The sequence below is a fragment of the Leguminivora glycinivorella genome, chromosome 2 (assembly GCF_023078275.1).
Source record: "Leguminivora glycinivorella isolate SPB_JAAS2020 chromosome 2, LegGlyc_1.1, whole genome shotgun sequence".
Lineage (NCBI taxonomy): Eukaryota > Metazoa > Arthropoda > Insecta > Lepidoptera > Tortricidae > Leguminivora > Leguminivora glycinivorella.
This window is the reverse complement of record NC_062972.1, coordinates 20,594,531-20,619,404: the sequence shown is the minus strand read 5'-3', so window position 1 is coordinate 20,619,404 and position 24,874 is coordinate 20,594,531. Positions and strand designations below refer to the sequence as shown.

Below are 24,874 nucleotides of genomic sequence, written 5' to 3'. Positions count from 1 at the left end.
TAGCGCGTACATAGCCGAATTATAAATGTAGTAGTAGTAGTATTAGCTCTTTATTGTACAAAAACACATTAAAAATAACATACATTGAGATGTGAAGTACAAAGGCGAACTTATCTCTTAGAGGGAAATGTATACCTAATGGTGACGTTGTTAGGTACTTAGGTATATTTAGTCAAAGTTTGCCTACGCTTATAACTTAAATAAATAATAGCGCCTTACTCGCTTAACCCCCGCGATAATGGATTTATTTTAGAACTAGACGACTAAATTTTACTACCGGCATATAAAGCAACAGACAAGATACATTATATCAATTATATTATGTTCTGCCATCTGAGATGTCGCTTTTTTTGTAGGGGCTCATCTTGTGGGGAGAATCACCGACATCCCCGTCTACCTATTTAACGAATGTTATGTAGCCTTTAACATGGGTAGGTACCTAAGAGCAGCATCCTCTCGGGTTATGTAAGCCTTAAATACATTTCATTAAAGTACCAACAGGGTCTCTACGTGTTGGCTTCGACTCCACGTACGCCTCCCAAAGGCTTCTACTCAATGGTTTCCGTGATGGGAAAGAAAATACTACTCTTGCATTTTGATTATTAATGATCTTGGGTTACTACCCTGTCCTACTGGACAGTAGAGGTAGTTCTCTAGTTTGAATTCAGTATTCTTGTCTTCTCATGTACTATCTGTTATTCTGTCTTATTGTTACTTCGTTGCTTCGGGTTACCTAAGCCGAAATTAAATATATTATGCATCGAAACTGAACTCATCTTCGTGAAGTTTTAAATAAATTTCAAAAGCGAGCGGGAAAGTAAAGACACCACGCGTTTCAGTTTCTATTTATACCTGATCCGTGTAATCCAGAAATAGATATTGTTCAGGCCGGTTTGCTCGTAAGTCGTAGTTCTCCACAACTGTCTTAACTAATTACTTGTGTGAATACGATAATACGGTTTTGAAAACAATACTTAAATGGTAAGTTACTGTTTGTTTTGTTACTGGCCATTATTGAGTGATGCCGCTTGGAATGTACACAAAAATATGGATATTGCCGCGTCATCATGATGTTGTCAAATTCACATGGGGTAGGTTTACATTGTGTGTGGGAATCCAAAATTGTATTTGCCAATAGTGGCAAATACGATATATAACTCTCTTCTATAGAGAAGAGAACGAAAACAAAGTTGAATGGAACTGAAATGGCAATGGACACCGACATTATAATGAATAAATTGAAAAGTTCTGACATGTTTGAGGGGTTTAACATTCGATCCATATGGACCAGAGTTCGAAGCGAGAATGTTTCCAGGGTAGGTTTAAATTGTGCTTAATTTATTAATTATAGATAGGGTATAAATTAGAAAATAAACGAATAACTGAGATACCTACCTAATTATGAGATACCTAATATCGATTGCTGGTAACTAAATTTCTTTTGATTCACAAATTTGCTCCAAAACTATAGCTTATTTCAATTTAAGTAACTCTCGACTACCTTTTTGTTACACTGGTAGAAAAACAAGCGTTAGGTCTGACGCTGCTGGGCTACCTACCTACTGAACTTATGCCTATTCTGGGTATTCTGTTTAAGCGAAGTAGGTAAATAAGTACGTAACTTGAAGGTATACTCGTACTTGCATAATTTGGAAAATTAATTAATCAAAAATCATTCAGTCAACAAGCTTCTAACCAATTTGTTAAATAACAAGACTCGTAGTCTATCTATGTACTCGTTCACGATGCGTTGGTAATGTTGGTATACACTTGGCATAATTTAATGCCAACACGCCGCGCTGTGTGCATAACAAATTTGATGTGAAGTTTAGGTGTTAAATCGTACAAAGTTTCATCAACGCCTTGATTATGTTTACCCAAACTTTATTTTGAAGGCAATTTATTAAAGCTTCCATTATTGAGAGAGAGAGAGTTCTTATCAGGCAACAATAAATCGGATTTTCTTGACTTGTAGAAATAAATGTAGGTACCTATGTTATCAAAATATTATGAAATTACGTTAAATAATCCTGTGTGCATACTTTATACCTATTGATTTATCCATGAGAACCGTATCGTATGATTAATTACTGCATTTATAATAGCTATTTATTTGTTTCCTTTTTTTACCTTAACAGAGAACTACTCCGTGCGTATATTTTTTTTAATTTGACGCAAGTGAGTCCTCTAAACCCAAACTGTAGCTTACTACTTAATATGTTTTATCTTTCTGCATATTAGTACTGGGATCATAGTACACATTCAAGTTAAAACTCCCCGGTGTTCTCATTAAACTTAAAAATAAATTTACTCGTTCTTTGACTGGCGGGTAACTTAACTAATCAAATTATTTTAAATGTTTTACATTATTAACTAGACAGAGTTCCATATGTACTAAATACATACATACATACATACATACAATCACGCCTGTATCCCATAAAGGGGTAGGCAGAACACATGAAACTACTAAAGCTTCAGTGCCACTCTTGGCAAATAAGGGGTTGAAAGAAAACGAAACTGTGACATTGCACTATATATATGTACTAAATAATTTGAAGATTCTGCTATCGCGGAATGGTTAGTAATAATATGTCCACTAAAAACGCGTGCCATATATGTCCAGTGTCCGGTCCAATTAAAGAAATACCGAAGATTGTAGGAAAACATAATACCGGATAAATTTTAATAAACAAATGATGTTAAAATTAACTAAATATGTACAGTAAAACTTACATTTGAAAGTTTTAAAATATATTGATTTTAGTTTAAATTGCCCTTAACATCTAATGTATTGTAATAGCGTGCTCGAATATTGGTGTGCGTACCTACGAAATTAATCGTGTTTCTAAATCAGGTTTCTTAACAATTATCCGGGTCAGTGGGTTACACCCGCTCCCCCTCACGGCGGTAGTAAATATCACTCGTAAAGGTTCTGCCTATAACTTAATAGGACACTCTAAAGTTCAAGCTGACAGGCCGTTGGACAATTCCGTGGGATTTTTTATAGGACAAAAGTTTTTTTACAAGCGCACAAATAAATGCTATTAATGGAATTTATCTTCTGCATTAAAGTTCTTCATTAGGTATTTGTACATTCTGGTAGGTCCCATTACCTTATTAAGTTATTAGTAACCTTCCTTTTTAATATCCAAAGGAGTGTAGCACAGAATATAATGTGTAACAAGTTGGGATGTAGGTTGTACCTATAGGTAGGTTATAACTGTTATTTGGATATGCGTTTCAGGCAGACTCAAAATGCAGCCAGGCGTCAGGAGGTGGCGAAGGTCAGGCACAGGTTCAGCCGCCAGTACCGCAAGAAGCAAAACCTGTAAGTAACTGTTAGATAACCCTGCACCGTTTCTAATACATTATGAAGCATAAATTACATAAATAAATAAATAGACTTTGAATTAATCTATTTGATATTTTGTAATTTATTTTAAGGCTGAACTTATTCAAGCTGAACAACCTGCAAGCGCATCAGACATGCCGTCTGAAGTAATACCTGAATCAAAAGCAGTCGAAAATCCATCACCGAAGGCAGAAGAGCCCAACAATGAGAACAAGACTGAAGGGGAAAATAAAGAGGTAACGGATGGAAATGTTGCTCCAGTACCAGTAGTAGTTGAGACAGCAAATGCACCTGAAGTTAAACAAGATGATCTCGCTAATGGAGACAATTCGGTAAGTGTTTTTGTACCCATTGTGTTATACCTACAATAGTATAAAGATAAGTAATAGCTTATGCAGATATTTACTCGCAATTCCAGCAATTTCTTACGCAATCTGGAGACGTGCTAATTGTATAAAAGTGTTTTGACTTTAAACTGCAAAAGTAATTGGTTAATCGACGTTTACAGAATGATTGGCAACAGAGAGAAGCAGCCCTTCTCATAAAAATTCAAGAATTAGAAAAAGTGAAAAATGAAAAGAGTCAAGACACGTTAAGGATGGAGTTGAAGGTAGGTTATGTTAAAATTTGTTAAGTGTATAAACTTTCATTTGTTCCTTATAAATGCTTTAAACGATTTTGACAATAAAATTGTTTTTATTAATATAAATTTTGTTTTTATTTTATAGGTGCGAGAGGAAGAAATAGATTTGCTAAAAGCCCGGGTTAAAAATCTCGAGACAGAATTACAAGCAGCACTTTCCAAGCCCGGTCCCAAGAATCATGAAATGATTGAAAAAATTAAGCAACAGCACGAAGAGGTACCTATATTTTTCAAAGTAATTGAAAAAACTTAATTTAAGAAAAATAAAAGTACCTAATCCTTGTTCAAAACTCGCATCTCACGGTAGGTAAATTTACTTTGAGCAAGTCTATCCGCATACTTTAAGTTAAGTAACTGATTAAATATTTACACGGTGGGAGGGCGGGAGGTTTTAAACAGATTTACTTTATTCACGAATTCCTGGAATAAATACACATAAAATACGAGTGAGGTGTTCTGGGTTTTAAACTATCTAAATACAACTTTCAATGACGCCGCAAGGCAAAATGTGGGCGTCGTCATCAACTTTGCGAGGTCCCTGTAATTTTCCAGTTCGGAAGCCGACCGTACAGCAGGAATATTGTAACTGGCCACCGCGGGCCTTGGAAATAAGGTTTACTTGCGAATTGTCGACTAACAATGTTTCAGAGGATAGTACAGTCCGAACATAGCCTGTTTTGATACAACCAACGGTACAAAAGTATATTCATACGTCTTCATGAGACTGAAAATAGGGTCGTGTAAATATGTATGAAATTTTAATTTTCTTGTCGATTTCACTTTTCTAGTAATTAGAAAAAAGTTTTTCATAATTTATTTTCTATTGACTTACGAGTTACTGTAACAGAACAACGTGTCTATGACGAGGAAATTGACTCGTTATTACATATAAAACTTACGGCGAATCAACTTTTCCTTGACCAACTTTTTGGTGCATATTTCCTTTGGGATTTCATTGGATATTTTGACAAATAATATCTTTGAAGCTTTATCACATGTTTAGTAACGTCTTCACTCATAAAATTCACTATTATTTGATGCAAAACAGGCTGGAAAAAACGTATTTATCAACAAACTACGTTCACATGGACGGAATACTGACACTGAAGCCTCCGCCACACGGGCGCGTTTCGAGAGCGTCGGCGTCGCGTCAGCGGAGCGACACGCCGGCGTGACGCCCGCAGGCGGCCGGCGTGACGCCGGCAGGCGGCCGGCGTGTCGCCCGCCGGACGCTGGCGGGAAGCGCGCGATGCGCGCGCAATCCGCTCATGATCTGAGCGATAGGGATAGCGATAGGGATAGCGATAGCGATAGCAATAGCGATAGCGATAGCGATAGCGACAGCGACAGCGACAGCGACAGCGATAGCGATAGCGATAGCGATTGCGATTGCGATTCGCAATCGCTATCACAATCGCTATCGCTATCGCAATCGCAGTCGAATTATATATAGAGTCGAATTATATGTAGAGTCGAATTATATGTAGAGTCGAATTATATGTAGAGTCGAATTATATGTAGAGTCGAATTATATGTAGAGTCGAATTATATGTAGAGTCGAATTATATGTAGAGTCGAATTATATGTAGAGTCGAATTATATGTAGAGTCGAATTATATGTAGAGTCGAATTATATGTAGAGTCGAATTATATGTAGAGCCGAATTATATGTAGAGCCGAATTTATGTAGAGCCGAATTTATGTAGAGCCGAATTTATGTAGAGCCGAATTTATGTAGAGCCGAATTTTATGTAGAGCCGAATTTTATGTAGAGTCGAATTTTATGTGGAGTTACTCGTGAGTAGAGAGATATGCCCTTGTTCAAGTGCTAGAGACACTATTCTAAGACAGTCTGTCATAAGTTTCAAATGGAAGACGACCCAGAGGTGCCGCTATCGCTATCGCTATCGCTATCGCTATCGCTATCGCTATCCCTATCTCTCTTTTTCAACCCCTTCATCCCTTTTTTTCGAAATAAAAATTAGCCTATGTTCTGTCTCAGGGTCTAAAGATTGTCTGTTCCAAATTTCATCAAAATCGGTTGCGTGGTTTAAGCGGGAAAGTGTAACAGACAGACAGACAGACAGACAGACAGACAGACAGACAGACAGACAGACAGACAGAGTTACTTTCGCATTTATCTTTCTACGTTCGAATTCATGATGCCGCAAATCCGTCCGATCGCAACGCGCGCTGTGTTATGTGTGACTGCACAAGCGTTCCGAGGGCGGACCGCTCGCGATGCGCCGGCGCGACGCCGGCGGAGCGCTCTGCCAACGCGCAGAAACAGCGCGCGTTCAGCTCGCGTGCCGCTAAGCTGACGCAACGCTCTCGAAACGCGCCCGTGTGGCGGAGGCTTGACAGTTGTCAGCTGCATAACGTTCCGATATTATGTCTTGATTTCAATCACAGGTCATAAAAGTTCATAATGATTAGTAGTATACTTTCTGGATGTGTTTAATGTAGCATTTAGAAACAAAAATGATATTTTATTGCGTATTTGATCTACAAAACTAACTAAAACCCTTTAACAAAAAAATATCTGCATGCATATACTAACCGCAATACATAACTCTTCGTCACTTAAATAGGTATCAATAAAATCTATATAATATAAAGCTACAACCCGACTGACATTTTTCAAAAAATAGGCAGAAGGGGGATTTGAAGGTGGCAGTGTTTGGTGTGGTCGTATAGAGTTTGGTCCTGCGACCCCGGATAGATCAGACCGTCGGTCTACCGGTTCCGGGTAAAAAAATGTTGGACGGCCTGGCCAAACGGCTCGAGTTAGCCGGGGAGTGTTCGACCAAATGTCATAGAGGACCCTGGGCAGTTTTTGACGCCGCCATTTTTTTTCAAAATGGCCGACTTTTTTTTTTGACGATTTTTCAAGTTTGTCGTAGAGAGCTCAAATTTTGGTCATAGAATCTCCAAGTGGCCTCGATTCGAATGAAATAAAAAAAAATTGAAAAGTGCCACAAATGTGGGAAAACTGGCCACTTTTATTTTGTATGGCAACTTTTAAACCGTAAGAGATAGCCGGGGGGTGCTCGACCAAATGTCATACAGGTATCCGAGTAGAAAAAAGTTGCATTAAAAAAAAATCAAAATGGCCGACTTTTTTTTTTGAAAATTTTCAAAATGGTCCTAGCGCGCTGAGATTTGGCACACGGGTGGACGGTCGCGCTAAGATTAGTATTCAAAAAGAAAATTTTGAAAAATTCAAAATGGCGGCCTTTGAGGGCCAATTGAAATTTGAATGGAGGTTTTTCTTTTAATTACCATAGCTCCGTAACGGTACAAAGAAGTGAAAAGTGCTCAAACAAATGTTATACAGTCACCCGAGGTCCATCGAATGGCATTAAAAAAAAATCAAAATGGCCGACTTTTTTTTTTGAAAAATTTCAAAATGGTCCGAGCGCGCTGAAATTTTGCACACGGGTGAACAGCCACCCTAAGATTAGTATACAAAAAGAAAATTTTGAAAAATTCAAAATGGCGCCCTTTGAAGGCCAATTGAAATTTGTATGGAGGTCTTTTTTTTTAATCCCCATAGCTCCGTAACGGTAGGGAAAAGGTTAAAAATGCTTGAACTAATGTTGTACAGTTAGCTGAGGTCCATCGAATGGCATTTACAAAATTTCAAAATGGCCGACTTTGAAATTTTTTTTTTTTATTTTCGGTCCGAGCGCGTTCAAATTTGGCACGGGGTAAGAACGGGGGCCAAAAATAGAAATGAGAAAAAAAAATTTGGAAAAGTCAAAAACGGTGGCGAGAGGGGACAAAGTCAAATTTCCCTACCAGTTTGTATGGAGGTTTTTTTTTAAATCCCCATAGCTCCGTAACGGTAGAAAAAAGGTTAATAGTGCTTAAACTAATGTTGTACAGTTATCTGAGGTCCATCGAATGGCATTTACAAAATTTCAAAATGGCCGACTTTGAAATTTTTTTTTTTTTCGGTCCGAGCGGGTTCAAATTTGGCACGTGGTAAGAGCGGGGGCCAAAAATAAAAATGAGAAAAAAATTTTTTTGGAAAAGTGTAAAAAGGGCGGCGAGAGGGGACAAAGTCAAATTTCCCTACCAGCCTGAGGGAGCGTTCTACAGCCCGACGGTCATTGCTCCGGTCCAAGTTCCGAGCTGCGTACAGACAGTGCTCCCAAGCAAGAAAATATAAGTAAAAGTGTCTAAAAAGCGACGCGGCGGGCCGGAGGCCGCAGGCCGGAGGTCCAACTTCCCTACAAATCTTACAATCCCCACAGTAACTACGCGGAGGGCCGAAGGCCCGGAACGTGTCTGACAGGCTCCCAAGTACGCGAAGGCCGCAGGCCGAGCTGCGGGCAGAGTGCTCCAAGCACGCGAAGGCCGCAGGCCGAGCTGCGTGCAGACTGTGCTCCCAAGAAAACAATAACAAAAAGTATCTTAACAAGCGAAGCGGCGGGCCGAAGGCCCGACGCGGAGCTTCGAAACCCAGCGAAGGCCGAAGGCCGAGCTCCGCGTAGGGCCGAAGGCCCGGAGCGTCCCTGATCGGCTCGCCGGCGGACCGGGAAGTTGGAGCTTAAACACGACCCAATAGTAAAAGTGTCTTAGAGAAGCGAAACGACGGGCCGGAGGCCGCAGGCCGCAGGCCCGTCGTGAGCTTCTCAAGACACTTTTACTATTGGGGCGTGTTTAAGCTCCAACTTCCCCACAACCCCCACAGTAACTACGCGGAGGGCCGAAGGCCCGGAGCGTGTCTGAGAGACTCCCAAGCACGCGAAGGCCGCAGGCCGAGCTGCGGGCAGAGAGTGCTCCCAAGCACGCGAAGGCCGCAGGCCGAGCTGCGTACAGACTGTGCTCCCAAGCGAAACAATAACAAAAAGTATCTTAACAAGCGAAGCGGCGGGCCGAAGGCCCGACGCGGAGCTTCGAAACCCAGCGAAGGCCGAAGGCCGAGCTCCGCGTAGGGCCGAAGGCCCGGAGCGTCCCTGATCGGCTCGCCGGCGGACCGGGAAGTTGGAGCTTAAACACGACCCAATAGTAAAAGTGTCTTAGAGAAGCGAAACGACGGGCCGGAGGCCGCAGGCCGCAGGCCCGTCGTGAGCTTCTCAAGACACTTTTACTATTGGGTCGTGTTTAAGCACCAACTTCCCTACAACCCCCACAGTAACTACGCGGAGGGCCGAAGGCCCGGAGCGTGTCTGACAGGCTCCCAAGCACGCGAGGCCGCAGGCCGAGCTGCGGGCAGAGAGTGCTCCCAAGCACGCAAAGGCTAAAGCAAAAAAGCAAACAAGCAAAGCAATAAATCAAAAAAGCATAGCTCAAAAACAAAAAGCAAAAGCAAAACACAAAAACAAAAAGCAAAAGCATAAGCAAAACACGAAGAGCAAAGCACAAAAACAAAAAAAGAACACCGCGGGGCCCTCGGGCCCCGCGCACCTTTAAAAAACTAGTTATTCCTATATCGCTTTGGAACACGTGCAGTCATGCAGGTGTTACTATTAAGAACCAAAAACGTACGTGCTGAGCTGTCTTGAACTTTATTGCGTAGGGCGTATGACTTAGTAAACAAAGCATTTATGATCTTTCTCTTATGTGCGCAATTTAATAGCCGCCTAGTCGGAGATACGTCGGAGATAGGTCGGATGTCGGAGATACGTCAGAGATAGGTCGGAGATAGGTCGGATGTCGGAGATACGTCGGAGATAGGTCGGAGATAGGTCGGATGTCTGAGAAAGGTCGGAGATACGTCGGATATAGGTCGGAGATACGTCGGAGATAGGTCGGGGATAGGTCGGATTTAAGTCGGAGATAGAATCTATAAAAGGGTCGGAGCGAGCCGACGCGCGTCATTCTTAAAATATCTACAAGACTAACAGTGCCTCTGGCTTTCGTGTGTTATACTGGTGAGTGAAGTTGTTCTGCTATTATTTCTCTGTTTGTTTTTACTTGGAAATTATTCTAAGTGATTGTAAACTTTGAAATTGTGTCTCTGTTTGATTGTGCGGGGACAATATCGTCGTACAGTTGAACTTAGACCTGTGGTGGAATTGCTTTACTGTCAGTTGTGGGGTTATTTTAGTGTTCTGTTTATAGTGTAGTGTTACATTTAAATTAATGTGTATAGTGAAGTTTTCTGTGCTTTGTTTCTTGAGTGCCGTCAAGCAATACAAAGACTGGGTCGATGTATGGCTGGTGCTTGGAGATAAGTCTGTGTTTGGTTTTGTAGGGAGTAATTCTTGCAAAACTAAGCTTAGATTATAGCACGTAAAGAAAACTTCACTCGTTTGTTTAGTTGGTCAGTAAAATTGAATTTAGTAATTTTCTATGGGGTTATTTTGTGAAAGTTATAAGCCAGATCATTGTTTGTGACAGACTGTTGTCCGGCTAAGCGCTTTATACCTTGCGGCTGTTAAACATAAGGCGTTTAGGGGTCTTTTTGTTCCAAGTGGGGGCTTGGACGATTTTTTATACTTACAAAAGCGTATTTTCTTACCGGTCTCAAAGAGTCCAACTGTTAGATGGAAGTGAGGACTTTCACGATTGACGAAAGACATTAGGAGTAATCCTTGCTCACTGAAGTCGGCAGTATTTGAGGCTGGGGTCCTATATATATTTATATTTATTTACTCGGTGTTCTGGTTCATGCTGGCGTTGGTCGCTGGGGATTTCGGTTGTGATCGATCCATATCTAAGTAAAATTTGGTCGCAGCTGGGTCTCCCATGTGGCTGGTACTGGTGTGTCCTAGAATACTGGATATATACACGGATAGGGCGATCTACTCTCTGCTACCCTAGCCTGCGGGCAAAAGCAGAGGGGGGGGTCTAACCAACTCAAGCCTATAGGTTGCCTATCTCAGCTTCGCTGGCTGAACTGTACAGCTTATGGTAGGGATACACTTGTACATATTCTGAACACAAGATCTATGGTAAGTGACGGTCTGTGTTTCAGATATGCTAGAGTAGGGAAAACGATAGGATTAGGGTAGAGTCACACACTATTTCTATGAAAGTAGAGTTCTATTATGATTGGTCTTAAATTATAATTGGTCAACGTGTGTTGTGGAGAAATAATTTAACTACTACTATTTATATGGTTTAAATGGACTTTAAATGTGGTGTTTACTATCTTAAAATATGTGGTAAAACTGGTAATTTATAAAATCTCTTATTACTTAATTTATTTGAGTGAAATTAATAATTGTGGCAGCAATTTCTTATCTTTCGGTGTGGCTGCGGGACACTTAGTGTTGCTAACTAGTTTTTCAAGGTAAATTCTATCAAATTGGCTAGGGAAACAAACTGTCTTTGGAATAAAAGGATTTGTTTGTTATAGGGCCCAGTGGCATGCGAGGTCCGTCCACTGATGGAAAGTCTAAAGCTTAGAAAAGTTTGACTTACTTATTTCTTATAAAAGTTAGCGACTGCTCGGTGTTTCGATAAAACATTAGAAAGATCGAGAAGTTATGGTCTATTAGCAGTATTGGGGAAAAGGGGGGTTTAGCTAGGGAAAAAGAAACAAAAAATAAAAAAGGGGTTAGTTTGTAGATAGATAGCCCTTCTGGCTTGGCATAGGACTCTCAATAAAGCAGTTTGATTGAGATTAAGGATCCTATTCCGCAACGCAAGTTCGTACCCAAGCCAGGATCACTAATAGGGCGTAGCGGTTGATTACCAAAATATTTTTTAATATTTATTCCATGTAAGTTTCACTCACTAACTTCTATACTAAAAATTTCTTCATTACGTCATTAATTTTCTCACATATAACTTTCTAGGCCTAAATCTGATAAAATACTCTTCTATAACACTATATTATTATGCTACAATAACCTTTATTCTTCTTTAAAATATAAATAAATAAAAATTTAAATGTTAGTCAAAAATACAGCCGATACTCACTAAAGGATCTGAGTTATCGCGGTTCACATCGAAGGGTTTTACTTATTCACGCTAGACGATCACAAGGCCAAATTTACGGGGTATATTTAAAGGGGGGTTAGCTATACTGTCGGTTAGTCAAGTAAGTAAGTAAATAAGTAAGGTGAGCGGAGGTTTAGTTACATTACGACGACTATACAAGTTATACGAGCAATCGTAATTCAGTGGGATAAAAAAGGGCCTTTTTTCGATTAGGATCCTTAGAGCTTGTGAGTAGAAAAAGTATGAAATAGTTATTTGTTTTACAAGGGGGCAAAGTTGTTGTTTAACCGCACGTGCCAATATTGAAGCCCGAGCAAGCGAAAGATTCCAATATTGAACCGCGAGCGTAGCGATCGAGTAAGAGAGACCCCTGTAAAACAAATAACTATTATTGGCACAAGTCACATTATCTAAGTATTATGTATTACGAATATTACCATTCTGCTTGCCACGAACGCTGAAAATTTCGCTCCAATGAAATTTAGCCGTAATTGCAGACATAATACACTTACAGACTAGTTCAATGCAATACATGCCCAAATCCACTTGAGTTTTGTGGACTTATCCGCCTGGCCACGACTCGACTTTCATATGTATACGGTCAACCAATTGGAACCCTAGGCCACTCTACAACCATGTCAAAATGACAAGCATTAAGAGATTTCTTACAATCTGAATTTATAACGTTACTGTGACATCGTTCTACAGTGGCCTAGGGTTCCAATTGGTTGACTGTACAATACCAGTTTTGGGGCGCATTTCGGACCACCTTCTCATGTAGTGTTAAATTTGTATTACAGCTTCTCAGTAAAGCTCGCGGCATGATCTTCGATAAGACAAAAATGGTTAAGAACCAAGAGCTGCAGATAGAAGCACTTACCACTCAGGTGCAGTCACTCAAGGACATCAACATGATTACCAAGGACTTGCTGGAGATCAGGAATTCGGAAATTAAGGCTATGGAGGTAGGATTTACCTTAAACTCGTTATTATACATTTAACTATTTATGATTTAGATATTTTTGCAGAAAATAGTAATATAATATGAACCAAAAACCTATTTGTACAGGTACGTGTACAAACCTATTTGTACAGGTTCATACATTTGCAAAATGCCATGGTACATTGTTGTCGCGCGATTACGATCAACCTATTATAGGTCTATATCAAACAAGCAGATTTAGTTTCGTTGAAGTGGGACATACTTGAACAGCTTGATTAATAGGCAGTTAGATAATTCAGCCCATGTTACGAGGTCCGTAATGACGTCAACAGTCACCATATACGTCACATAAATACAAAGGGTTTAAAGCGAAATAATTTAGGCAAATTAAGGGTTTTAGCACGAAATGATAAATCCTAATCTGATTTATGAAGTTTTAAAGGTTCGCATATAGGTTAGCCGTTTGTTTTCCACGAAAAGGCGACTTTTTCCGTAGCTTCCGAGGTTCACAAGTGATTTTCTGACAACTTTAGGAGACCTCAATGAGGTGTATAGGTACTTAATTACAATACGCTATACTATACTATAACTTTGAATGTAAGGATGGCCCCTTTTTAGGGTTCCGTAGTCAACTAGGAACCCTTATAGTTTCGCCATGTCTATCTGTCTGTCCGTCCGTCCGTCCGTCCGCGGATAATCTCAGTAACCGTTAGCACTAGAAAGCTGAAATTTGGTACCAATATGTATATCAATCACGCCAATAAAGTGCAAAAAAAAAAAACGGAAAAAAATGTTTTATTAGGGTACCCCCCCTACATGTAAAGTGGGGGCTGATATTTTTTTTCATTCCAACCCTAACGTGTGATATATTGTTGGATAGGTATTTAAAAATGAATAAGGGTTTACTAAGATCGTTTTGTGATAATATTATTTTCGGAAATAATCGCTCCTAAAGGAAAAAAAAGTGCGTCCCCGGGGGCTCTAACTTTTGAACCATATGTTTAATAAAAAATATGAAAAAAATCACAAAAGTAGAACTTTATAAAGACTTTCTAGGAAAATTGTTTTGAACTTGATAGGTTCAGTAGTTTTTGAGCAAAATACGGAAAACTACGGAACCCTACACTGAGCGTGGCTCGACACGCTCTGGGCCGGTTTTTTCAGCTTCATTTGCCTGGGCTGGGTAGTAAAGCTGGAAGCGTATTAAGATTGTGAAGTTATGATTAGCAAATTCGTTTAAATCTCTTGCGTCCCAGAAACACTAAACTTATGGAGACATACCTATTTAGTTTCATAAATACAATGTTGATTTGATATTAAAAGCAAAATTTGATATCTTTTACTTCTAAATTTAAATAGATATCATACACGAAAGAAAAAACGACAAGGCCCACTGGTGGACAAAAGAACAAATCAAAAAATATTCAATAAAATAATTTGATTTGTTCCCTAGTTGTATAGATGGCAGCACCATCTCTCTCGCTATATCGTAATCCTGCAAAGGATTCGTATAGGAGGTGCAAGCACTAATTGCTCGCCCTTAGAGTTGGTCAAAAAGGCGCCTAGCCTTATCAGAGATAACATACACTAGAGAAATTTCGTCGGGTACCACGGCGGGCGGGTGGTCTAGTGGTGAAGACGTTAGCCGCGTAAGCTGAAGACCCGGGTTCGATTCCCGGCTCGGCCACCAGTGGGCCTTGTCGTTTTTTCTTTCGTGTATGATATCTATTTAAATTTATAATTTATATATAGTAGTGTGACTACTTGAAAAAAGAACAAATCAAAAAATATTTAATAAAATAATTTGATTTGTTCCCTAGTTGTATCTTTTACTTCTCCTGGATCATAAACTCAGTCAATTTGATTTATGTAGGATTATGGCCTGTGTGGTGACGGGTTAAGAATTTCACCACCCCCTTTCTTCCCGTGGGTGTCGTAGAAGGCGACTATGGGATATGGGTTAAATTGTGGCGTAGGCGAGAGGCCGGCAACCTATCACTGCAATGTCACAGTTTCGTTTTCTTTCAACCCCTTATCCCTTATTTGCCAAGAGTGGCACTGAAGCTTTAGTAGTTTCATGTGTTCTGCCTACCTCTTTATGGGATACAGGCGTGATTGTATGTATGTATGTTGTATGTATGATTAATCACGTGCGATATAATTGCAAATCAAAGGAGAAACGATCAAACGTCAAGGTTATGGGACGTCATGTTGATGCTGTTGATAAACTATTTAATTGACATTATCACCTTAGGGCCAGTTGCATCAACCACATTTGACAGACACATCATCGTCACGCAGCAGATGTCTATGGAACTTCCCATACAATAAAATTTAACGAACGCTTTAACGGTGACAGTCGGTTTGGTGCAACTGACCCTTAATGTAGTTACGAGTATATAGTTGTTAATTCGGTTGAATACATACAATTTGTACAATATGATATATTCTAAGTCTAAGCCTAAATGTAAGGTAGGTATTCAGAAAATATCATTTTTATATCTAGATATTTTTCTGGCACGAACGTCAAGTTTAACGTGCTTGACAAAATAAAAACATCGACAATCCTTTTATCGATAAATAGCCTCACATGAGGTTATTAATTACTAAAGATCGTTATCAGCGTGCTGTATTGGTGGCAGAGTATGGTTGGCAAAAAAACAAATACACAAGTATTTAAAGCATTATATACTTAACAAATTATGAAATATACACATATTTATAATTATTTATCTAAATTACATTGAATAAATAACTAAAATTTGTTCAACAGATTTGGCTTCGTGCACTACTTTTGACTTGAACTGGGTACTTGAATAACAATTCTAGATAGTTTTATCTAGAGTGCATTTGATTATTTGGATTAAAATAATATGTCTACACTTCGCGTAATGTATTTTTATGACATAATTAATGTCATTTACGTACCTATATTTTTTTTTAAATATATAGTTCATCAGAAAAGGCTTTGTACCGTAGAGGTGTAATCCTCAGAAGGTAAGTATTTATTTTGTAGTTAAGAACAAAGTGAATATTTAAATGTAAGTATTTGTTTTTTTTGCCAACCGTACCGTTTGCCACGAAAAGTGCACCTTGATAACGATCTCTATTAATTACTTACCCCTAATAATAATCTCTAAAATCTTGAATAGTCATGTAAGAAATTATGTACTATTAAAATATGGATCGATTTATTATTATTGTCCATTTATTTTCAAATATGTGACTTTTGTATAAAACTTTAATGTTATATAGACATAAATTCAAGCCTATATTCCCTAAACGGGGTAGGCAGAGCACAGGAAACTACTCAAGATTCAGTGCCACGGCAATAATTAATGACATAATTATAATAATTAATGACATGTTATAATGTAAGTTATCGATGAACTAAATATCGGAAGGAAGTCACTATTAGTGTCACTTCGTTCGTGCCAGAAAAATATCTAGGTATAATAATTTTACTTTTGGAATGTCTATTGTCCATACAATAAAATTGGATTTGATACTGGGTTGTCATGTCAGTATAATCGACATTACTTTGATTACCACTTTAGTTGCAGACATTTGGCTACTGTACTATATTATGCATTAAAGGATTAATACGAAGATTCGAAAGATAAAGACAGGCGTTCTTAAATTCGGACTTGGTAGTATGCACTTGGAATTCCAGAGGATCCACGGAATTTGTGGACCCTTCTCGATCTCGCACCATTTTCAAGTCATGATTCCGGTCCGGATTTCAGGGTCCAATTAATCTGGTCATCACGGTTGGACCATGTCAACAATTAACTTAGCCAACATCCGGCCCTGGATGTAGCTAAGGCAAAGGTTATTATTGCAGGACCGGCTCCAGGCGATGGAGGAGCGTTTCAAGACGGAGAAGGAGCGCTATGGGCTGGTACTGCAGCGCGCGCAGACCAGCTCCAACATCAACGACGATCTCAAGAAGGAGTACGAGACGCAACTTAAAATATTCAAGGTAATTATCGACATATTAGAGAGTGAGATGATCACTGATCATTATTTCCCACAATTTAAATCCCACATCCCTTTGGTCCAACGGGGGAGGGTACTCGATGTAAATTTGTCTATCTCGAGGCAAAATGAGTCAGTGTTCTAATGTAGGCACATGCCGCCCTATCAGTTAAGCTTAAGCGTCTACGTGAGTAAAATATGAGCCGCAAAGCCTAATTTACCTAAACCAGATTATACTTAATTAGATTTTTATTTCTGTAGATAAGCTTAACAAGCTTACTGTTATGTACATATACCTTTTTTTTTTAATATTCTATTTTTTTAACGCCATGAAACCCCCTTAGCATAGGCTATTCCACTCCGGACGTTAGGTAAGGAGGTATTTAAAAACTTGACAAAGATGAAGTATCAAAGTATCTCAATATCTTTACTAAAATTACTCTTTAGATAAATGAGAATATTCGTTTATGGAAGTAATTTTAATATTCAAATATATGTTTGTTTGGATTTCCCTACTCCAGTGTATGATCAAACACAGCGATCCAATTCGGATGGCGTCGGCACGCGTCGGCTACCCAATATTTCCGTTCGGCGTACCGACGTCACCAGGAAATTACTTTGCATATTCGCAAAGAGCTTTCTGATTGAGTGAATAGCAATGATAAAACTTTAAATAGAGGATAGAATGGTCCCATATTATCGGTAGCAAACACACCAGATAATCATCTATCTCTTGTTTATTGTTAATATCTAATATAGGTACACCAACGTTATTACCTCTAGTTTGTGTTTTTTAACCGCCGCCTCAAATCTCTCAAAAGAAGGTGGTTCTCTATTCGTCTGTATTTTTTTTTTTTTAATGTTTGTTCCTCGATATCTACGTCGTTACTGGACCGATTTTGGAATTTTTTTTTGATTGAATGCATATGCATACAGATTGGTCCCATTTTTCTCAGAACCCAGTTCTAATGATGGGATCCTGGAGATCGAGGGAACTCCTCAAATCTGAAAGGCATACATATGGCGATTTTTGTGTTTTTAAAGGAACAGCATGCATTTACGTACGGAACAGTGACATTTGGTGCAGTGGAACTGCTGATGATGGTCAGAACGGAACTCCTCAAATCTGAACGGCACGCTTATCAGTGACTTTGGTATTTTTATAAGAACAGCATGCACTTACTTCCAGAACTGTGACATTTGGTGCAGTGGAACTCCTGATGATGGTCAGAACGGAACTCCTCAAATCTGATCGGCACGCTTATAATGACTTTGGTATTTTTATAAGAACAGCATGCATTTAAGTTCAGAACAGTAACATTTATTTAGTTATATTTGTTAAGCATAATTATTGACTTTTCAAGTCAAATTTTGTCAAGCTTTGATTTCTTATAATCGGATTCATGAGGAATTGAGGAAACTCCTCAAACCTTAACGGTATACGTATATTGATTTTTGTTGCCATCAAATAATTAAAGCATTAAAAGCAGTTTAAAAAAATACCTACACATTTCTACATAATCCAACATTCGCAAGTAGCTTTCACCAGAACCCCAAAGGCGGCGGTTTTTTTTTCTTAAAAAATATTTTACATGAAGATATTTACATAATTATATAAGAAACTAAGACTAAACTTAAAAGCTAGCTAATGTCAAAAATAGGCCCTTGAGGCACTGTACCAAGGATACTGGCGACATTTCCTCGCTGTATTGCAATGCTGATACGTTGTGCGAGGAATTCGCCAGCTCTTCGGTCACCAGACGATTCGTGATTTCTGTGAAAGTTTGTGTTTTTAACCGCCGCCTCAAATCTCTCAAGGAAGGAAGGTTCTCAATTCGTCTGTATGTTTTTTTTTTATTTTTTTTTATGTTTGTTTCACGATATCTCCGTCGTTACTGGACCGATTTTGAAAATTTTTTTTTTGATTGAATGTATATGCATACAGATTGGTCCCATTTTTCTCAGACCTTAGTTCTGATGATGGGATCCTGGAGAAATCGAGGGAACTCCTCAAATCTGAAAGGCACACGTATGGTGATTTTTATGTTTTTTAATAGTACGAGAGTTCACGACCAAAATTTTTGTCTCATAGCAATACAGCCAAAACCGCATCAAATCGATAGATACGATTATCCTGAACTCGAAAATACCAATATCAGACATTTTCCGCGTAGCGTTTGATCTGACCGAATTTTCAAAATTGTCAAAGAATTTTACCGAACTGCATCATAGCAATATGTCTGATTTGCAGACTGTAGTTGAATGATGGTTTCGAGATACCGGAAACATATTTTTCAGATGTTAGTGGTGTAGCGCAAACCCGTGAAATCACTTAAAAAAATTAAAAATGAGACAAAAAAAATGTCTCATAGCAATACGTCTGAAAATCTTATTTATTAGTAAATTTTGGTTATTTGATGCGAACAAAACAATTTTCAGACGGAAATGTGAACGCATTAAATTTTGAGACCGTTTTGAAAATGTTAACAAATTTTACCGATCGGTATCATAGCAATATGTCTGAAAATTGTTGGACATGATAAAATAAGTTGTCCACATGTGCAAAAAATTTATATCAGACAAATTAAGTGTAGCACCTTCTCTATTATGGGAGTATATGCTACACTTAAAGTGTCTGAAAACAGGTTTTTGGTAATCATGGCAGCAATACGAAAAGTTAAAAAAAAAATTATCCGTATTGCTATGATACAGGTCGGCTAAATTTGTTGACATTTTCAAAAATGCGCTCAGGCTATGTGCTACGCGCAAAATGTCTGAAAACAAACTTTTTCGTAATACAATTATAAAATCTATGTACATTTTCACTATCAGACGTATTGCTATAATACCGACTGCCTTTTTTTTTTGACACAGCAGAAATGGCCTCCCACGCAGTTGCTACACTTTCGACCGTTACTACATACCTAGTCGGGTTCAGAATCATACAATCTAACGGTTTTTTAGGGTTTTTGCCGTATTGCTATGAGACATGGTTTGGTAGTGGGCTCTAGTACTAAAGGAACAACATGCATTTACGTACGGAACAGTGACATTTGGTTTGCTGATGATGGTCAGAACGGAACTCCTCAAATCTGAACGGCACGCTTATAGTGACTTTGGTATTTTTATAAGAACAGCATGCACTTACGTCCAGAACAGTGACATTTGGTGCAGTGGAACTGCTGATGATGGTCAGAACCGAACTCCTACCTCAAATCTGAACGGCACGCTTATAGTGACTTTGGTATTTTTATAAGAACACCATGCACTTACGTCCAGAACAGTGACATTTGGTGCAGTGGAACTGCTGATGATGGTCAGAACCGAACTCCTCAAATCTGAACGGCACGCTTATACTGACTTTGGTATTTTTATAAGAACAGCATGCACTTACGTCCAGAACAGTGACATTAGGTGCAGTGGAACTGCTGATGAAGATCAGAACGGAACTCCTTAAATCTGAACGGCACACTTATAGTGACTTTGGTATTTAACACTGATTTAAACTTTCACGATTTTTACACATATTTAAAATTGCAAACGGGACTTAATCGCGTATTTACTATGTTTTAATACGCGATTAAGTCCCGTTTGCAATTTTAAATATACTTTGGTATTTTTATAAGAATAGCATGCATTTAAGTTCAGAACAGTGACATTTATTTAGTTATGTTTGTTAAGAATATTGAGTTTTCAAGTCAAATTTTGTCAAGCTTCGATTTCTTATAATCGGATTCATGAGCGAGTGAGGAAACTCCTCAAACCTTAACGGTATGCGTATATTTATTTGTGTTGCCATCAAATAATTAAAGCATTAAGCAGTTTTAAAAATACCTACACATTTCTACATCATCCAATATTCGCAAGTAGCTTTCACCAGAACCCCAAAGGCGGCGGTTTTTTTTCTTAAAAATTATAGTTCAAACAGTTTCAGTGACAAGTGAATATTAAGGTACTGATATTAGTTATTAATAAAAGTTTCTTAGAATACATTTGTCTGGCTCGCTGAACAATTTCAATTTTATGAGTCTGATCCATTCTGAACAAAGTGGAATGAAAATGAAATCTAAGCGCCTGATCAAAGGCGTCACTATGTTGACATTTACGTTATTTATTATGCCGTAGGATTTTTCAGCAATTCCCGAATAGTTTGTACATTTGGATCACGTCTCCGATTTTGATAAAAATTGGTAGGCTGATAGAGTCCATGATGCTGAGCAAGATTCACTAGGTTTCCCAAAATGTCCTAGGTTGTTTGTATGAAACTTTCCTTTTTTGTTACCGAAAATGTATAGAAATCTGGTAACAAAAAAGGAAGGTTTCATACAAACAACCTAGGACATTTTGGGAAACCTAGTGGATCTTTCTCAGCATCACGGACTCTATCAGCCTACCAATTTTTATCAAAATCGGAGACGTGATTTAAATGTACAAACTATTCGGGAATTGCTCTTTTACGGTTATAAGTACCAAAAAAATCACATACGCTCGTGTTGCGATTGATGTGCTGTGTTCTATGTCCCCATTCAGGAACTTCGATCAAAGTACGAGCAGAAGGTGGAGGCTCTAGTCGCAGAGAACAACAAATTGAAATTAGATTTAGCCAAATCGAATGGATGTGGGACGTCTACAGAAACACCTAAATAACTAAACAAGGATGATTTCCGAAAATATAGTTTTATACGTGTTCGAGATTATACTTTTTGTACCTATTTATGTGAATTTTGATAAAATAAATGAAGTACTTGTAAAAAAACAATTGTTTCCTTTAATGTTTCCACGGCAAAACACTGGCAGCGCCATTAAAATAAATCAAGTCAGTGAGCAAGGATGGGGATTGGAGGTGTTACAACAGTTGCAACAGATAGATAACGTCAATCATGGCATCTTTAGTTAATCTATTCAAAATACAGTGAGACTTTTTTTTAGTCGGCACAATATACAATTAATGTACACACACTCGCACACACTCGCACACACGCGCACACAATGCGCAAATGAACTGCTAAACTCCGTTTGTAATTTGTTTATTTTGTAAATTCAATAGGATTTTCTAACTCTTGTATTCGTAGTATGCATGTGAGTTAAGTTATAGCTAATCTAGTACTATAAGTTTACCTGTATCACCTTATTAATTAAGATAAGTACTATTACGAAAGAGCGGTGTCTCTTATCACAAGTATCTTCAGATACTTAAAAAGAGACATCTACCCTGCTACTGTAAACAGTTTATGTGCTAAAGAATAACAATATTTTTATTTATTTTATTTATTTATATTAAATAATTATAATCGTATTATAAAGAGTCTAATAAATTAATAATACCTATACATCCCGACGTTTCAAACCCTTAACAGTGTTTCCATAGTTTTATTTCAGGAATTGATGTTATGCAGGTATATGTGCTTTCTCAGTGGTGACGTGAAAACACTTCGATCCCAGTGCGCTCTCACAAACGGAAAAAGGGTGAACGCCGGAGTAACCTTAGTGGGTAGGCCCATTTCCCCCTTCTCGCTAGGAGAAGTCGTCGAGTCCCACACAGCCTGCGCACCTGCATTCCCACTCCGTGAAAAAAAAGGTATGTGCCTTCACCATAAGTAGCAAATAGCAATAGATGGGTATCTAATGGTTATTCCGGTATGGTATGCTCTACAGCAGACCCACAGGTGATATTGTGAAATTTCATTCACACATGATTAGATAAACCACCGTTTTGTCAAAGCATTGAACATTTTGTCGAGGCGCGTTCGGCATTATTTATTGCATGACGAGGCGTCTCGTTTAACGCGTAGCGAGTGAGCACATTGTCCCGCGTGTTATTAATTTTCGCAGGCCATGATAAATGACGTAAAATGAAACGGCACATTGTTGGAATTGGAAATAACCTTTCTGATTTGAGAAATACCAAAGGTTGAAGATTGCGCAATCTTTACTTTACCTAAGTAGATTTATCCAGACTAGGTATGTCGTTTCTAGCGTTTTCTAGCTGACACGATTGGAATGAACTAGGGTTTGCAAGATCCGTCGATTTTTCGGATCCGGATATTTCGGATCTTAAGATTTGCCGGATCCGGATATCCGGATATTTCGGATAAAACGGATCCATGTTGAAAAGGTCACTTTTTATAGGGGTTTCGTCTAATCAAAGCTGCTGTTACCGAAATAAAATAATTTAAACTCACAAAACGACATAAATATAGTCTATTATTGGTTCATTAACTCTTTAGACGAACTTTTAACATACAATTGTGTCGTTTAACTTCAAACTCGCCTAAATCGATTCGGTTTTAAGGATGATTATACAACAAAGTTTATTTTTAAGTTTAAAATCAGCGCTTCGGCATGCCGGAGTAATATGCTGAGTGGGCTCCCAATTTAACATCTAGATTGTGTTGTATTTGTCTTTGTTATATTTGTCCAAACTGATGTTAAATAAAAAAAACCGGCCAAGTGCGAGTCGGGCTCGCGCACAAAGGGTTCCGTAGCAGCAAATATAATAAACCAATAACTTAACCAAAATTACAGTTAAATCAACCTATCTCAAAAACTATAAGAGATACTTTGATCAAACCAAAAATCGTTGAAAGAGTTAATTAGCATGCATCACCTCTATTTTTTTTAGAATTTTATACCCCGTAGTTATAAAAATAGAGGGGGGGGGACATACTTTTTACGACTTTGAGAGCTGATATCTCAAAAACCGTTCACTTTAAGAAAAATGTTTTTAGAAAACTTTATATCATTTTAAAAGACCTTTCCATTGATACCCCACACGGGTATGTACATCGAAAAAAAAAATTTCATCCCTCAGTTACATGTATGGGGGCCCCACCCCCAATTCTTTTTTTTACTATTTAGTGTCATAATTTTGTAGCGGTTCATACAACACATATTCCCATCAAATTTCATCACTGTAGTACTTATAGTTTCCGAGTAAATCGGCTGTGACAGACGGACAGACGGACAGACGGACAGACGGACAGACGGACATGACGAAACTATAAGGGTTCCGTTTTTGCCATTTTGGCTACGGAACCCTAAAAATATTCTATTCTATTCTAAAAAAGGAGAATGGCTAATTTGAAGTTAAGCGACACAATTAATGTCACTCCCATTGTACAGGTACAGCATATAACATTAAACAGTAGGCCAATATTTTTGTTTAACATACATAAGCTACTGCAGAGTAATTTAGTGTTGTTCACTAATACCTCCGTTTTACTGGGGAGTCTATCCGTAACCACAGCCAATAAATACATCCATGCGAAATTGCAGATGTAGGAAAAAAATAAAATAATATAATTTTATTGCGTTAAACGTATTAGACGTGTAAAATATGTTACACATATTTAGTTATCGTGTACCATTTTCAATTGTTTTTCTGAACTTATGTGCAAAAGTCATTTGATATTTGCCAGTCGCTTTTCAGTGAAGCTCTAAGGCTGGCAGCGCACCTCCAATCCTTCTGGTGTTTTGGGTGTCCATAGGCGGGAGTGATCGCTTACCATCAGGCGACCTGTCTGCTAGTTTGCCTCCCATCTTAGAGATACAAAAAAAAAAGGATCTGGACTCAGCTTATAAAATTACGTATATAATTATATCAATTACTTCCATGATCTCTAGTTCATCATTGAGCTTAAAAACATCCGTGGCAATCGTTTCTGCTTTATAGAAAATTAATAATTTATCGTTATTCCTGCGGGATGCATCCAGTTAGAAACGAAAGCAGTTTTAAAAACAATGGTTTACTGTTAATTTTATTTAGTTTGTTAACATATAGTTCATCGCATGGCGTAATGTAACAAACCTAACCTAGTTTGATATTCTGGAGTGTTTGAATTAAATAAATGTGAATAAACATTTTAGGCGACAAAATGCAGGAAATAATTCATAAATTTCATTCAAAAATTCTTTCTGGCGTGAATAGATACCCATATTTAACGGATCCGTATTATCCGTTTTATCCGGATACTATGAGACCTCGGATCCGGATCTCAAATTCAACGGATATCCGGATAATTCGGATATCCGGATATCCGGATCTCAAACCCTAGAA

The 24,874-nt window shown here is 38.3% G+C and overlaps 1 protein-coding gene across 3 annotated transcripts; it reads left to right on the top strand.

Annotated features, from left to right (window-relative positions):
* The first annotated feature begins 853 nt into the window (after positions 1 to 853).
* LOC125238276 (probable serine/threonine-protein kinase kinX) lies at positions 854 to 21,574 on the top strand. 3 transcript variants are annotated; one of them, XM_048145579.1, is made up of 8 exons: positions 854 to 981; positions 3,248 to 3,331; positions 3,448 to 3,687; positions 3,864 to 3,965; positions 4,084 to 4,215; positions 12,698 to 12,862; positions 16,685 to 16,822; positions 21,349 to 21,574. In XM_048145579.1, exons 1-8 carry the CDS (start codon positions 979 to 981, stop codon positions 21,463 to 21,465), a joined length of 981 nt encoding a protein of 326 aa, XP_048001536.1. In that variant the 5' UTR covers positions 854 to 978; the 3' UTR covers positions 21,466 to 21,574. The 3 variants fall into 3 exon arrangements, with proteins under 3 accessions (XP_048001536.1, XP_048001530.1, XP_048001522.1); XM_048145573.1 differs by lacking the exon at positions 854 to 981 and adding an exon at positions 1,109 to 1,316 and having other exon boundaries at positions 3,448 to 3,591; XM_048145565.1 differs by lacking the exon at positions 854 to 981 and adding an exon at positions 1,112 to 1,316.
* Positions 21,575 to 24,874: the final 3,300 nt, after the last annotated feature.

What these genes read in the sequence shown, in the direction of transcription:
- LOC125238276 (XM_048145565.1), top strand. Translation starts at nt 1,206, where the DNA reads ATGGCAATGGACACCGACATTATAATGAATAAATTGAAAAGTTCTGAC. An exon ending in CGTTAAGGATGGAGTTGAAG is followed by an intron (nt 3,966 to 4,083) that starts GTAGGTTATGTT and finishes TTTATTTTATAG; the next exon opens with GTGCGAGAGGAAGAAATAGA. An exon ending in CGCAACTTAAAATATTCAAG is followed by an intron (nt 16,823 to 21,348) that starts GTAATTATCGAC and finishes GTCCCCATTCAG; the next exon opens with GAACTTCGATCAAAGTACGA.